Source organism: Coregonus clupeaformis, chromosome 37 (genome assembly GCF_020615455.1).
Source record: "Coregonus clupeaformis isolate EN_2021a chromosome 37, ASM2061545v1, whole genome shotgun sequence".
NCBI lineage: Eukaryota > Metazoa > Chordata > Actinopteri > Salmoniformes > Salmonidae > Coregonus > Coregonus clupeaformis.
In genome coordinates, this window is record NC_059228.1 from 30,894,145 (window position 1) to 30,908,309 (window position 14,165).

The window sequence follows — 14,165 nt, forward strand, 5'->3', positions numbered from 1 at the left end:
GTGGTAGCATGAGACGGAGTCTACAACAACCCACACAAGTGGCTCAGGTAGTGCAGCTCATCCAGGATGGCACATCAATGCGAGCTGTGACAAGAAGGTTTGCTGTGTCTGTCAGCGTAGTGTCCAGAGCATGGAGGCGCTACCAGGAGACAGGCCAGTACATCAGGAGACGTGGAGGAGGCCGTAGGAGGGCAACAACCCAGCAGCAGGACCGCTACCTCCGCCTTTGTGCAAGGAGGAGCAGGAGGAGCACTGCCAGAGCCCTGCAAAATGACCTCCAGCAGGCCACAAATGTGCATGTGTCTACTCAAATGGTCAGAAACAGACTCCATGAGGGTGGTATGAGGGCCCGACGTCCACAGGTGGGGGTTGTGCTTACAGCCCAACACCGTGCAGGCGTTTGGCATTTGCCAGAGAACACCAAGATTGGCAAATTCGCCACTGGCGCCCTGTGCTCTTCACAGATGAAAGCAGGTTCACACTGAGCACATGTGACAGACGTGACAGAGTCTGGAGACGCTGTGGAGAACGTTCTGCTGCCTACAACATCCTCCAGCATGACCGGTTTGGCGGTGGGTCAGTCATGGTGTGGGGTGGCATTTCTTTGGGGGGCCGCACAGCCCTCCATGTGCTCGCCAGAGGTAGCCTGACTGCCATTAGGTACCGAGATGAGATCCTCAGACCCCTTTTGAGACCATATGCTGGTGCGGTTGGCCCTGGGTTCCTCCTAATGCAAGACAATGCTAGACCTCATGTGGCTGGAGTGTGTCAGCAGTTCAAGAGGAAGGCATTGGTGCTATGGACTGGCCCGCCCGTTCCCCAGACCTGAATCCAATTGAGCACATCTGGGACATCATGTCTCGCTCCATCCACCAACGCCACGTTGCACCACAGACTGTCCAGGAGTTGGCGGATGCTTTAGTCCAGGTCTGGGAGGAGATCCCTCAGGAGACCATCCGCCACCTCATCAGGAGCATGCCCAGGCGTTGTAGGGAGGTCATACAGGCACGTGGAGGCCACACACACTACTGAGCCTCATTTTGACTTGTTTTAAGGACATTACATCAAAGTTGGATCAGCCTGTAGTGTGGTTTTCCACTTTAATGTTGAGGGTGACTCCAAATCCAGACCTCCATGGGTTGATAAATTAGATTTCCATTGATAATTTTTGTGTGATTTTGTTGTCAGCACATTCAACTATGTAAAGACAAAAGTATTTAATACGATTATTTCATTCATTCAGATCTAGGATGTGTTGTTTAAGTGTTCCCTTTATTTTTTGAGCAGTGTATTTAGCCTACGTATTAAGACTATCATACACTGTAGGAAATGAGTGTTAACTTGATATGAAGGATATTTACCACCTTCCTGTTGCGGTCAAAATATGTGAACCCTGTGAATTTATAATTTCTTTGTACAATTCCTGTTACTCCAGAGAGAGTTACACTGTTATTGACCGTGCTGTGTTATTGTGTCTCTTGTTGTTTCTAGAGTATCTTTGCCCAGTTCCAGTTCAGCAGTGAGAAGGTGTTGCCGTCTGACGCGCTCCGCAGCGCCCTGGCCAAGACCTTCCAGGACGAACAGCGCTTCCAGCTGGGCATCATGGACGATGCTGCAGAGTGCTTCGTAAGAGACAGCCCCTCCCTCACTCCTCCACTCTTCCTCTCTCACCTCCCCTATTCCTCCATACTTACTTACCTCATCCCTCACTTCCCCACGTGCATTACTCTTCATTCTTCCACTCCTGCTCTTTTTCTTTATACATTACTGTACATGCTTAGCAAACAGAAGAGCTAAGAGATCAGCTAAAAGTGATCTCATAGCAAAATGCTCTATGTTGAAACCAGACATTTGCAGTAGCATAACATTTACAAAACAATGGCAGGGCCAAGATTTCCTTTGGCAGAACAAAGGAAAAGTTTGGGAAGTGTTTTTCACTTTAGGATGCTGCAGTGCAGAGTTCTGTACAGGGCCTTTTCCTGATCCCACCGACAGTAAGCAGAGTCCATGTCACGCCCTGGCTCTGGGGACTCTAATATGTTGAGCCAGGGTGTGTAAAGTCTATGTGTGTTGTTCTAGGTTTCACATTCTGGTATTGTGGTTCTATGTTGGCCAGTGTGGTTCTCAATCAGAGGCAACGTGATTCAGCTGTTGCTTGTTGACTCTGATTGAGAACCATACTTTAGCAGCCTGTTTCCCCACAGAGTTTGTGGGATCTTGTTTCGAGTCTGTTGTGTTAGACCGTGAACTGTCACGTTTTCGTTTTGTTGGTTTTGATCGTGTCTCTAATAAAGAGTATGTTTGCCTGCAACGCTGCGCCTTGGTCCTCATCTCTGTTCGACGATCGTGACAGAAGATCCCACCAAGACTGGACCAAGCAGCAAGTCCAGGAGCCAGCGCCTGAGAGATCTCTAGCGGATCTCCTTCGCCTCCTCGACTGGGTCAAGCCATGTGAGGAAGAGAGGGGCTTGACGTGGAGGCAGAAGGGTGAAAGGCTGGCGAGGAGCATGGAGACCTGGTCCACGGGTAGGAGTGAAGCCCATAAATTTTTTTAGGGGGGCTAACGCCGTGGACGACGGGGCAGCAGGAGGCCGCCAGGTTACGGGAGTCACTGGTCACCAGGGGGAAGGAGGATGTAGAGGCACGGCGAGAGGTACTGGCGTGTGTTGCCAGTCCGGTCCGGCCTGTTCCTGATCCCCACGTAGGGCCAGTGGTGTGTGTTCCCAGTACGGTCCGGCCTGTTCCTGCCACTCGCACCAAGTCTACGGTGCGCATCGCCAGCTCGGCCCGGCCTGTTCCTGCTCCCCGCACCAAGTCTGTGGTGCGCGTCGCCAGCCCAGTCCGGCCCATTCCTGCTCCCCGCACCAAGTCTGTGGTGCGCGTCGCCAGCCCAGTCCGGCCCATTCCTGCTCCCCGCACCAAGTCAGTGGTGCGTTTCGTCAGCCCTGTCCGGCCCGTTCCTGCTCCCCGCACCAAGTCAGTGGTGCGCGTCGTCAGCCCGGTCCGGCCCATTCTGCTCCCCGCACCAAGTCAGTGGTGCGTTTCGTCAGCCCAGCTCGGCCCGTTCCTGCTCCCCGCACCAAGTCAGTGGTGCGCTCGTCAGCCCGGCACGGCCCGTTCCTGCTCCCCGCACCAAGTCAGTGGTGCGCTCGTCAGCCCGGCTCGGCCCGCTCCTGCTCCCCCACACCAAGCCAGTGGTGTGCGTGCGTCAGTCCGGCACGGCCGCGTGCCTGTTCCACCGGTGGCTGGTCCGGCACCGGTCAGATGCTTCACGCCGGAGCTAGAGCAATCCGCTCCACCAGTGTGCAGTCCAGCTCCGGCCAGCGGGGCCAGACCGGACCAGGGGTACTTTGGGGGGTTGGAGAGGGAGCGGGGTTCAGGCCCGGAGCCGGATCCGCCGCCTAAGCGGAGTGCCCACCCGGTCCCTCCCCTGTGGTGTTTGGTGGGCGCGGTCGGAGTCCGCGCCTTTAGGGGGGGGTACTGTCACGCCCTGGCTCTGGGGACTCTAATATGTTGAGCCAGGGTGTGTAAAGTCTATGTGTGTTGTTCTAGGTTTCACATTCTGGTATTGTGGTTCTATGTTGGCCAGTGTGGTTCTCAATCAGAGGCAACGTGATTCAGCTGTTGCTTGTTGACTCTGATTGAGAACCATACTTTAGCAGCCTGTTTCCCCACAGAGTTTGTGGGATCTTGTTTCGAGTCTGTTGTGTTAGACCGTGAACTGTCACGTTTTCGTTTTGTTGGTTTTGATCGTGTCTCTAATAAAGAGTATGTTTGCCTGCAACGCTGCGCCTTGGTCCTCATCTCTGTTCGACGATCGTGACAGTCCACCTGGCCTCCAAACTACCACAAAGAAACAAACGGGCCTGCGCTCCTCCACTGGCCATCCCTCCTTCTCCCCTCTCAAAGCGGAGTTTGTAAAGAATCATTTATTTCCCCCTCACTGGCTCAATGTATAACAACGGCGTTGGGCAGCCAGCCAGAGGGTTGTTCCTTACCCTGTATCCCTCTCTGGACCTATTGTCTCCACTCCACCTCTCTTCCCTCTCTCCTGTCTCTCCTCTCTCACCCTCTCCTGCTTGTGTAGCAGCCCTTATGTTCTGCTGACAACCAGGAACATACAGAAACTGCAACGTGGGTTGTTTTTTATTCGTATTATTTGAGGTGTTTGGCTACGGCTGCAGTCCGGAGGCAGTGGGATGGAGGGCCGGGGCAGATGCTAACTGTAGACTGGACCCTCCCCCTGGAGACCCTCTCTCTGCGGTGCTGCAGCTTATGTGTGCAGATCTCTGCTGTGATCCCACCGCCCAGAGGGCTCCTGCCTGCAGTTAGAGTGATAAATCAACCAGTAAATTAGCCCAGTATAGCCGACAAGAGCCTCTGTGCTTCACTGGACTTCAGTGATATACGTTTTCTCAAGTTTTTGCCAAAATGATATTTTCTTTGTGTGTTGGCTTTGTCGTGACGTTGGCTTTGTCGTGACGTAGTAGCGTGATTAAGTAAAAACATATATGTGGACAAGCACACACTTGCGTACATACACAATTACACAGAAGAACGGGCATAACGCTAACATGACTGTCTCTACCTGTTGCCCCCACAGGAGAACATTCTAATGCGGATCCATTTCCACATCTCAGACGAGACCAAAGAGGACATCTGCACAGCCAAGCACTGCATCCCACACCAGAAGTTTGCCATGACACTCTTCGAACAGGTGAGCACAAACACAAGCCTCACTACAATCACAAGCCTAAGTAACTTCTTTATATTATCACAGTCAATCCATTTTGTTTTCATCTCAGAATTGATCCGCCCATCCATTCCTATTTTCATTAACTGAAGTGAAGCCATCTCTGCTTATCTTAGTCGCGTAACTTTATATGTGTGTGTGTTTGCAGTGTGTGTGCAGCAGCTGTGGGGCCTCCTCTGACCCACTGCCCTTCATTCAGATGGTGCACTACATCTCCACCACCTCCCTCTGGTGAGTAACCCTCTGACTGGGGAAACAGCACTGGACCGACTGGTTCTGACTGGTACTGACTAGCTCTGACTGGTTCTGACTAGTGTTCTGACTGGTACTGACTAGTTCTGACTGGTTCTGACTAATGTTCAGATTTGTTTTCAGGGGTTCTGGCGGGCTCTGACAAGTTCTGATTAGTTATAACTTGGCTGGGTAGATATGACTCAAACCATGCAGTTAATTAACTAACACCATACATAGGGGCACATTAGGTGAATACTTTTATACAAAAGTGAAAATTAATGGACACTGCTCTCCAATTGAAATATGCTCCTTTCACTTCATAAATAGACTAAATGAAAAACCTTTTCCGGTCTCTTTTACGCAGAGCAGAAAATGTACGCTCTTTCGGCCCAGAGACCGTGAATTACACCATTGTGACCGAAAATGCTTTCTTTCTCCTCCGCTAAAGAGAAGTAACACGCCAGGTTAGATATCAGGTCGCCTAGGAACGGGTAATAGCTCTCTTATTCTTGGGGTTATGAGCTGTCAGCAACACCTCTCTGGGCTGTGGGAGGAGAATCATCCCTCTGTTAGGCGACAGACCAGCTGTAGTGAACCAGGGGCAGCCTGCCCGCCTGCCTGCGTCTCCAGCTGTGTGCTGTAGCCAGTCAACCCAGAGGGCTTGTTATGTTGTGAGCAACCTTATGCAAAAGTGATGAAATGTCTCCGTTAATATTTCATGAGATGAGTCTGGTATTTGTTCTGTATGGGCTCTATCTGATTCTTCAACGTTGTTCTGGCCCACATATAAGCCCAAAATCCCCCAACACAAGCCTCTCTCTCTCTCTGTCTTAGAGAAACACACACATACACAAACACACTCTCCACAAACCCCTCAGAGGAGTATGTTGTATCCTGACAACGGTTTATTTGCCAATAACAAAGGTCTGTCTCCTGAGACCTAGTCATCTCTCCTGCACCAGAGCACAGAGAAAAGCTACAGTATAACCCTGGAGTGTCTTTGAGGTGTGCACCTCTATAGGTGGAGAGAGCTCCCCAGAGACCTAGAGAGAATGGGAAAGGACAAAGTCACCTTAAAAAAAAGGTCAGTTAAGAACAAATGGTTATTTACAATGACGGCCTACACCGGCCAAACCCAGACGACGCTGGGCCAATTGTGCTCCGCCCTATGGGACTCCCAATCACGGCCGATTGTGGTACAGCCTGGAATCGAACCAGGGTGTCTGTAGTGACACCTCAAGCACTGTGATGCAGTGCCTTAGACCGCTGCACCACTCAGGAGCAGTAACCTTGTAGATTAGTGCCCTGCAGTGAAGGGCAGTGCTGTCTCACATGAACAGTAGCAGCAGTGTTAAGGCTGTGGCTGTATGTCTGTCTTTTTGTAGGACGTCTTTATCGAAAGTGTTTTTATCGAAAAGTGACTTACATTTAACACACTCTGTATATGTGGCCCATGGGTCACACCCACAACCCCGGTGTTGCAAGGACTAGATGTCTGAGTGAGTGTTGTCTCATACTGTAGATGTCTGAGTGTCAGTGTTCTGTGTGTCTCTGCTACAGTAACCAGGCGGTGAGGATGTTGGAGTGTAGAGACAAGCCCACACCAGACATGTTTGGAGAGTTGCTCCGCAACGCCAGCACCGTCGGAGACCTACGCAACTGTCCGGTGAGTTTTGCAGAGGCGTATGAGGTTAATCCGAGGAATGATTATTGCTGGTTGAAAACTTAACCCATACTAGCACACTATACCTTACCATACCATAGACCAGGGTGTCCCAACCACCGGGCCCCGGACCGGTACCGAGGCCGCAGAGTGTTTGCTAACAGGCCACCGGGCCTTGGCATAAAAATAAGAATATAGATTTCTCCCCTAGCACACGGGACGGGTAATCAATTAACTCACCGCAGCCCATTCTGCGAGCCAGTCGCTAATTTCTTACTCCCTGAAGCATAGAAATAACACATGCTGATTGGATATGCATCAAGTCTCTTACATTCTATAATTATAATATAATATGCCATTTAGCAGACGCTTTTATCCAAAGCGACTTACAGTCATGTGTGCATACATTTTTAGGTATGGGTGGTCCCGGGGATCGAACCCACTACCCTGGCGTTACAAGCGCCATGCTCTACCAATTGAGCTACAGAGGACCACAATTCTGACAGTAGCCACCTAAACTTTTCAATGTGAGAGTGCCGTTGTAGTTACAGTAGCAAGTTTTACATGGACATGGATGATATGCAATGTCCAAAAACATGAATGTGACAGCATTCTACACTGAACAAAAATATATACACAAAACATGTAAAGTGTTGGTCCCATGTTTCATTAACTGAAATAAAATATCCCAGAAATGTTCCATACTCACAAAAAGCTTATTTCTCACATCACTGTTAGTGAGCATTTCTTTGCCAAGATAATCCATCTATCTGACAGGTGTGGCATATCAAGAAGCTGATTAAACATCATGATCATTACACAGGTGCACCTTGTGCTGGGACAATAAAAGGCCACTTTAAAATGTGCAGTTTTGTCACACAACACAATGCCACAGATGTCTCAAGTTTTGAGGGAGCGTGCAATTGGCATGCTGACTCCAGGAATGTCCACCAGAGCTGTTGCCAGAGAATGTAATGTTAATTTCTCTATCATAAGCCGCCTCCAATGTTGTTTTAGAGAATTTGGCAGTATGTCCAACCAGCCTCACAACCGCAGACCACGTGTATGGCGTCGTGTGGGCGAGGGGTTTGCTGATGTCAATGTTGTGAACAGAGTGCCCCATAGTGGCGGTGGGGTTATTGTATGGGCAGGCATAAGCTATAGACAACGAACACAATTGCATTTTATTGAGATACCGTGACGAGATCCTGAGGCCCATTGTCGTGCCATTCATCCGCCGCCATCACCTCATGTTTCAGCATGATAATACACGGATCTGTACACAATTCCTGGAAGCTGAAAATGTCCCAGTTCTTCCATGGCCTGCATTCTCACCAGACATGTCTCCCATTGAGCATGTTTGGGATGCTTTGGATCGACGTGTACGACAGCGTGTTCCAGTTCCCGCCAACATCCAGCAACTTTGCACAGCCATTAAAAAGGAGTGGGACAACATTCCACCGGCCACAATCAACAGCCTGATCAACTCTATGCGAAGGAGATGTGTCGCGCTGCATGAGGCAAATGGTGGTCACACCAGATACTGACTGGTTTTCTGATCCACGCCGCTACCTTTTCTTTAAGGTATCTGTGGCCAACAGATACATATCTGTATTCCCAGTCATGTGATATCCATAAATTAGGGCCTAATGAATTTATTTCAATTGACTGATTTCCTCATATGAACTGTAACTCAGTAAAATCTTTGAAATTGTTGCATGTTGCGTTTATATTTTTGTTCAGTGTATTGCATTTATATTCACCACATATTATTGCTTATGGTGGTGAAAATTGTCTGATTATTCATATGTCCTGTAGCCACCTTTGGGTTATTCTTCAGTCAAGGAAAATAAATGTACTCTCACACATGCGCATGCACAGACACACAATCTAACTGAGGCTTGTATTGAGTGTTGGCCGACTGGTTCAGCGGAACTCCATGGCTTCTAGAGTGGCAGTAAACAACATTCGGAGTCCTCAGTGCTCCGACTGTAATATCTCTGGGTTAGAAACTGAACTGAAAGGACCAGGGTGGCTCAACATGAGCAGCTCAAAGTATTAGCTTTGAAAATGTAACCCATATGAAATCTCTGTCAGACATGACTCTTATTATTCTGATACTCCCTTCCAGCTTTATCTTATCAAACATTAAAGCCTCTAAAGTACCATAAGGTAAACACTAGAGTCTACATAAATATAACGAGCTCACACAGTGTTGTACAAATTAGAAATTTTTCAGAACTGTATTTTTTTCCCACTAAGTATTGGCTGACTCTGAGGCTTCTACCGCTGGTCTGTGTGTGAGAAACCCCAGTGCTCTCATGTTCTCTGAGAAAGTCTCCTCTGTTTATGGCAAATTTGGCGTGTGCACAATCGCTGCCTTCAGGGGGCCTGCCGCCTGCCTGTTTCCAGCCTCACTTCTGGGAAACGAGGTCAAGATGGCAGGTGCATGCGGTGACATGCGTCCCTCTCCCCACGCAAACACACACATACAAACACACACAGACACACAAACACACACATACAAACACACACATACAAACACACACATACCGCTCTGGCCAAATCAGCTCTATGAAAGGAGTCCTGTGGTAACCTTCTCTTAAGGACCCCCACATGCTGCTAGGCCCAGTGTGGCCCAGTGTGTGGGTAGAGTGTATGTGTAAAGGAAGGTTGGCTCTCTGTGACAGGCATAGAAGTGACACTTGAATTGGGGGATGTCATTGTCAGGACTTGGCCTACAGCCAGCTGACCTTTTCAGACACAGCTCACTGTGAGGGCTGCCTTGAAATGAACCATCGTCAATGCTGAACTAGCTAAATGGATAAAGATCACTGTCCACTCAGTACGTAATGAGTCATGGTAGACTTTGCTTGAGGATTTTTTTGTTTGTTAGATGATTTTGTGTTTATTTTTGTGATTTATTACGCTCAATTTACCTTCTGTCTCTCCCATTCCATCTCTTGCCCCCTACCTTTCTTCTCCCCCCTCCTCTTCACACACTCTCTTCTTCCCTCTCTCTCCTTCTTCCCTCTCTCCTCCTTCCCTCCCTACCTTCAGAGTAACTGTGGGGAGAAGCTGCGTATCCGTCGGGTGCTGATGAACTCTCCAGAGATCATCACTATAGGTCTGGTGTGGGACTCTGACCACTCAGACCTGGCAGAGGATGTCATCCACAGCCTGGGCACCTGCCTGCGCCTGGGGGATGTAAGACACACGCGCACATGCGCACACACAAACACACACACAGAGACACACACACTCACTCTTAAAGTTTACTTTACAAGATGCCACAAAGTTAGACTGTACTGGGTTTGCATGTTCTGTAATGTTTCTAGCCCCTGCCACCATCCATCTGTCCTCTCCCTGTCCCCCACAGCTCTTCTACAGAGTGACTGATGACAAAGCCAAGCAGACAGAGCTCTACCTGGTGGGCATGGTGTGTTACTACGGCAAGCACTACTCCACCTTCTTCTTCCAGACCAAGATACGCAAGTGGATGTACTTTGACGACGCACATGTCAAGGAGGTAAAAAACAAATACCAAATCGACCCGGGTGAAAGGCTCCAGAAGTTGCCCTTATCCACAGATCTAGGATTAGATTACTTTACCCCTAATTCTAACCATAACCATTATGATGAAAAAATATCTGACCCTGTATCAGTGGTTAGGGGCAACTTTTACCTACTCTGTGTTAGGCATGGGCATGAGTAATCGAGTACTCGAACGGACGTCAAAGCTCAATCTTCAACCAGAGGTCTAATTATTTTCAAATACTGTAAAACTATTTGGTGGAATGTGCTTTGTGGCTGCCTGAACGGCCAAGTAAAATTCTGTCTTGAAGACAATGTTACTTTGCTTTACATCACACAGTTCTTCTCCCTAAATTCCCTTTCCCCTCTGTGTCTTATTCACTCAATTGCATTCCGACCGCTCCCTACACACCCGTGCTGAGTGCGCACACAAGCTCCCGTTAGGCCTACAGAAATAAATACCTATAAAACGTATCTAACTGATAGGATACACAAACTACATTCCTTGAGAAATGATGACAGTTTTATCATTAATTCTAACTGGACTGCTTGATTGAAGTAGGAAAATATGTGTTCCAACAACGAGCTTCAGTTTCTGAATAATTGCGTCCTGTCTATTTTCTGCTTAGGCTACTTTGCGAACTGCCATTTAGAGTTGGTTAGCTTAGGCTATAACTCCCCTAAACATAGACAGGTTCCACACTGAAAATACGCAAAAACATTAGTTTGATAAAGACAAAGAGCATATTTTCCTCAGAATCATTAAGCATAGGCCTAACTCACCAAACAGATGGCATTGCCATGCAGTGTTCAATGTGAAATTGTTAATCTATTTACAAAATTCCAAAGAACAGGCAGAATAAACTAAATCGAATGTATGTATATCGAAAAGAAAACAGATTTTGGTTTGTAACCCAGAATTCTTTCTTCTTTCAACTCGCCAAATTGAGCCCTGCTTCAAATGATCACTTTTTGAGAATAACCGTTCCAGATTCGAGATGCGCATCACTTCGCACTGGCAGCTTTTTTCATTTGGAAAAATATTCTGTTATATTACATCATGTTTTTTACTATAAAATAGGTGTCTTGACTGTGATAAGGGCTTGGGAAATAAGACCGTCTTGTCTGCTAAATTAACGAAACAAAGCTATGCCATTGCACAGCCATAGGCTTCTACAAGCAAGCACCACTGCTGAGGTCACTGCCTTTTTGAAGATTGTGTTCCACTATATAATATAACCAGTTGATATTACGGTTTCAATAAATTAATCTTAAATAGCAATTGCTTTTTTATTGACTACATATGTATGGTGCAATTTAGCAATTAGGATTTGTTATCTCTAATAGTTATGATAAATTAGGCATTGTTGCGTACTGTTGGTATAGGCCTATAGATACAGTGGCTTGCGAAAGTATTCACCCCCCTTAGCATTTTTCCTATTTTGTTGCCTTACAACCTGGAATTAAAATTGATTTTTTGGGGGTTTGCATCATTTGATTTACACAACATGCCACTTTGAAGATGCAAAATATATTTTTTTGTGAAACAAACAAGAAATAAGACAAAAAAACGGAAAACTTGAGCGTGTATAACTATTCACCCCCCAAAGTCAATACTTTGTAGAGCCACCTTTTGCAGCAATTACAGCTGCAAGTCTCTTGGGGTATGTCTCTATAAGCTTGGCACATCTAGCTACTGGGATTTTTTCCCATTCTTCAAGGCAAAACTGCTCCAGCTCCTTCAAGTTGGATGGGTTCCGCTGGTGTACAGCAATCTTTAAGTCATACCACAGATTCTCAATTAGATTGAGGTCTGGGCTTTGACTAGGCCATTCCAAGACATTTAAATGTTTCCCCTTAAACAACTCAAGTGTTGCTTTAGCAGTATGCTTAGGGTCATTGTCCTGCTGGAATGTGAACCTCCGTCCCAGTCTCAAATCTCTGGAAGACTGAAACAGGTTTCCCTCTAGAATTTCCCTGTATTTAGCGCCATCCATCATTCCTTCAATTCTGACCAGTTTCCCAGTCCCTGCCGATGAAAAACACCCCCACAGCATGATGCTGCCACCACCATGCTTCACTGTGGGGGGGATGGTGTTCTCGATGTGATGAGAGGTGTTGGGTTTGCGCCAGACATAGCGTTTTCCTTGATGGCCAAAAAGGTCAATTTTAGTCTCATCTGACCAGAGTACCTTCTTCCATATGTTTGGGGAGTCTCCCACATACCTTTTGGCGAACACCAAACGTGTTTGCTTATTTTTTTCTTTAAGCAATGGCTTTTTTCTGGCCACTCTTCCGAGTGTACGGCTTAAAGGGGTCCTATGGACAGATACTCCAATCTCCGCTGTGGAGCTTTGCAGCTCTTTCATGGTTATCTTTGGTCTTTTTGTTGCCTCTCTGATTAATGCCCTCCTTGCCTGGCCCGTGAGTTTTGGTGGGCAGCCCTCTCTTGGCAGGTTTGTTGTGGTGCCATATTCTTTCAATTTTTTAATAATGGATTTAATGGTGCTCCGTGGGATGTTCAGTGTCTGATATTTTTTTATAACCCAACCCTGATCTGTACTTCTCCACAACTTTGTCCCTGACCTGTTTGGAGGGCTCCTTGGTCTTCATGGTGCCACTTGCTAGGTGGTGCCCCTTGCTTAGTGGTGTTTCAGACTCTGGGGCCTTTCAGAACAGGTGTATATATACTGAGATCATGTGACAGATCATGTGACACTTAGATTGCACACAGGTGGACTTTATTTAACTAATTATGTGACTTCTGAAGGTAATTGGTTGCACCAGATCTTACTTAGGGGCTTCATAGCAAATGGGATGAATACATATGCACGCACCACGTTATTTATTTTTTAGACGTTTTTGAAAGAAGTTATTTTTTTCATTTCACTTCACTAATTTGGACTATTTTGTGTATGTCCATTACATGAAATCCAAATAAAAATCCATTTAAATTACAGGTTGTAATGCAACAAAATAGGAAAAACGCCAAGGGGGATGAATAATTTTGCAAGGCACTGTAATTGCGCACATATTTTTTTTACAGTGTGGGCCTTGTGTTTTAAATATGTATTTTGAGAACTCGAACAGTCAAAAAATGTCAAATGCCCATCCTAACTCTGTGTGAATGTATTTTTTGAATGTTTACTGCGTAGTTTCTGTGTTTGTAGTAAGAAATCATACAAGTTGTGTTTGGCTATGCTGTGCTCCTCACTTGGATGATGTTACTGTGAGATGAACATGAGCTATACAGGTCTTTTTTCAGAATCCTCTCAGATATGAATCCTCCATCTTATATGTTAATGTCTCTGTCTCTCTCTCTCTCTCTCTCTCTCCCTCTCTCACGTTGCTGTGTCAAGAGGGAGAGGATATTAATCTTTTAACAGCGAAATACCTAATGTTTTCTTTCATTGCTAAACAGTGGCCTGGCCCGTCGGCTCTATTCTAAGCCCTCTGTCTCTCTCTGTGTGTGTTTATTGCTCATTTCACCGCAGCGCCATTAGTTTACGTTGACTCACTGACGGGCTGGGGGTGTTTTTGTTCCATTTTTTATCTGTGACATAGTTGTCATGACAGCCAAAGGAAGGATGGTTGTCATAGGAGTAGTTTAGTTTAGGGGCAATTTCACAGTAACGGAATTACGCTGAGACTGCTTGGAACAATTTATACAGTAAAACAAAAAAATACATTTACTGGAAAGTTCCATTTACAGTTCTTCCTGTAAATGGGTTTTTGTCAAATGTTCAGTGGAAATTGTTAAAAGTGGTCCTTGTGCATAGAGTTTTCTATAGTTTGTTAAACTTTGAAATCAATGGTTTTTGTTTGGTATACATTTTAAAGTGAAAAATCTCAGCGTAATTCTGTTACCAATGGAATTGCCCTTAGTCAACTTTATTATCCTACGGTGGATATTCACGCCATACAAAAAGACAATATAAACAACAATCAACATGTATATACAGGTATTCATGCAGAGAAACA

At 46.6% G+C, this 14,165-nt stretch overlaps 1 protein-coding gene across 6 annotated transcripts in view; it reads left to right on the plus strand.

Moving 5' to 3' along the window:
• LOC121553315 (inactive ubiquitin carboxyl-terminal hydrolase 54) overlaps window positions 1-14,165 on the plus strand; it is a 115,718-nt gene that overhangs the window by 81,240 nt on the left and 20,313 nt on the right. For all 6 annotated transcript variants that reach the window (XM_041866339.2, XM_045211609.1, XM_045211610.1 and 3 more), the window contains 6 exons: window positions 1,492-1,626; window positions 4,604-4,717; window positions 4,902-4,984; window positions 6,548-6,653; window positions 9,711-9,857; window positions 10,030-10,179. In XM_041866339.2, coding sequence (XP_041722273.2) covers window positions 1,492-1,626; window positions 4,604-4,717; window positions 4,902-4,984; window positions 6,548-6,653; window positions 9,711-9,857; window positions 10,030-10,179 — 735 coding nt within the window. The remainder of the gene's footprint in view (window positions 1-1,491; window positions 1,627-4,603; window positions 4,718-4,901; window positions 4,985-6,547; window positions 6,654-9,710; window positions 9,858-10,029; window positions 10,180-14,165) is intronic.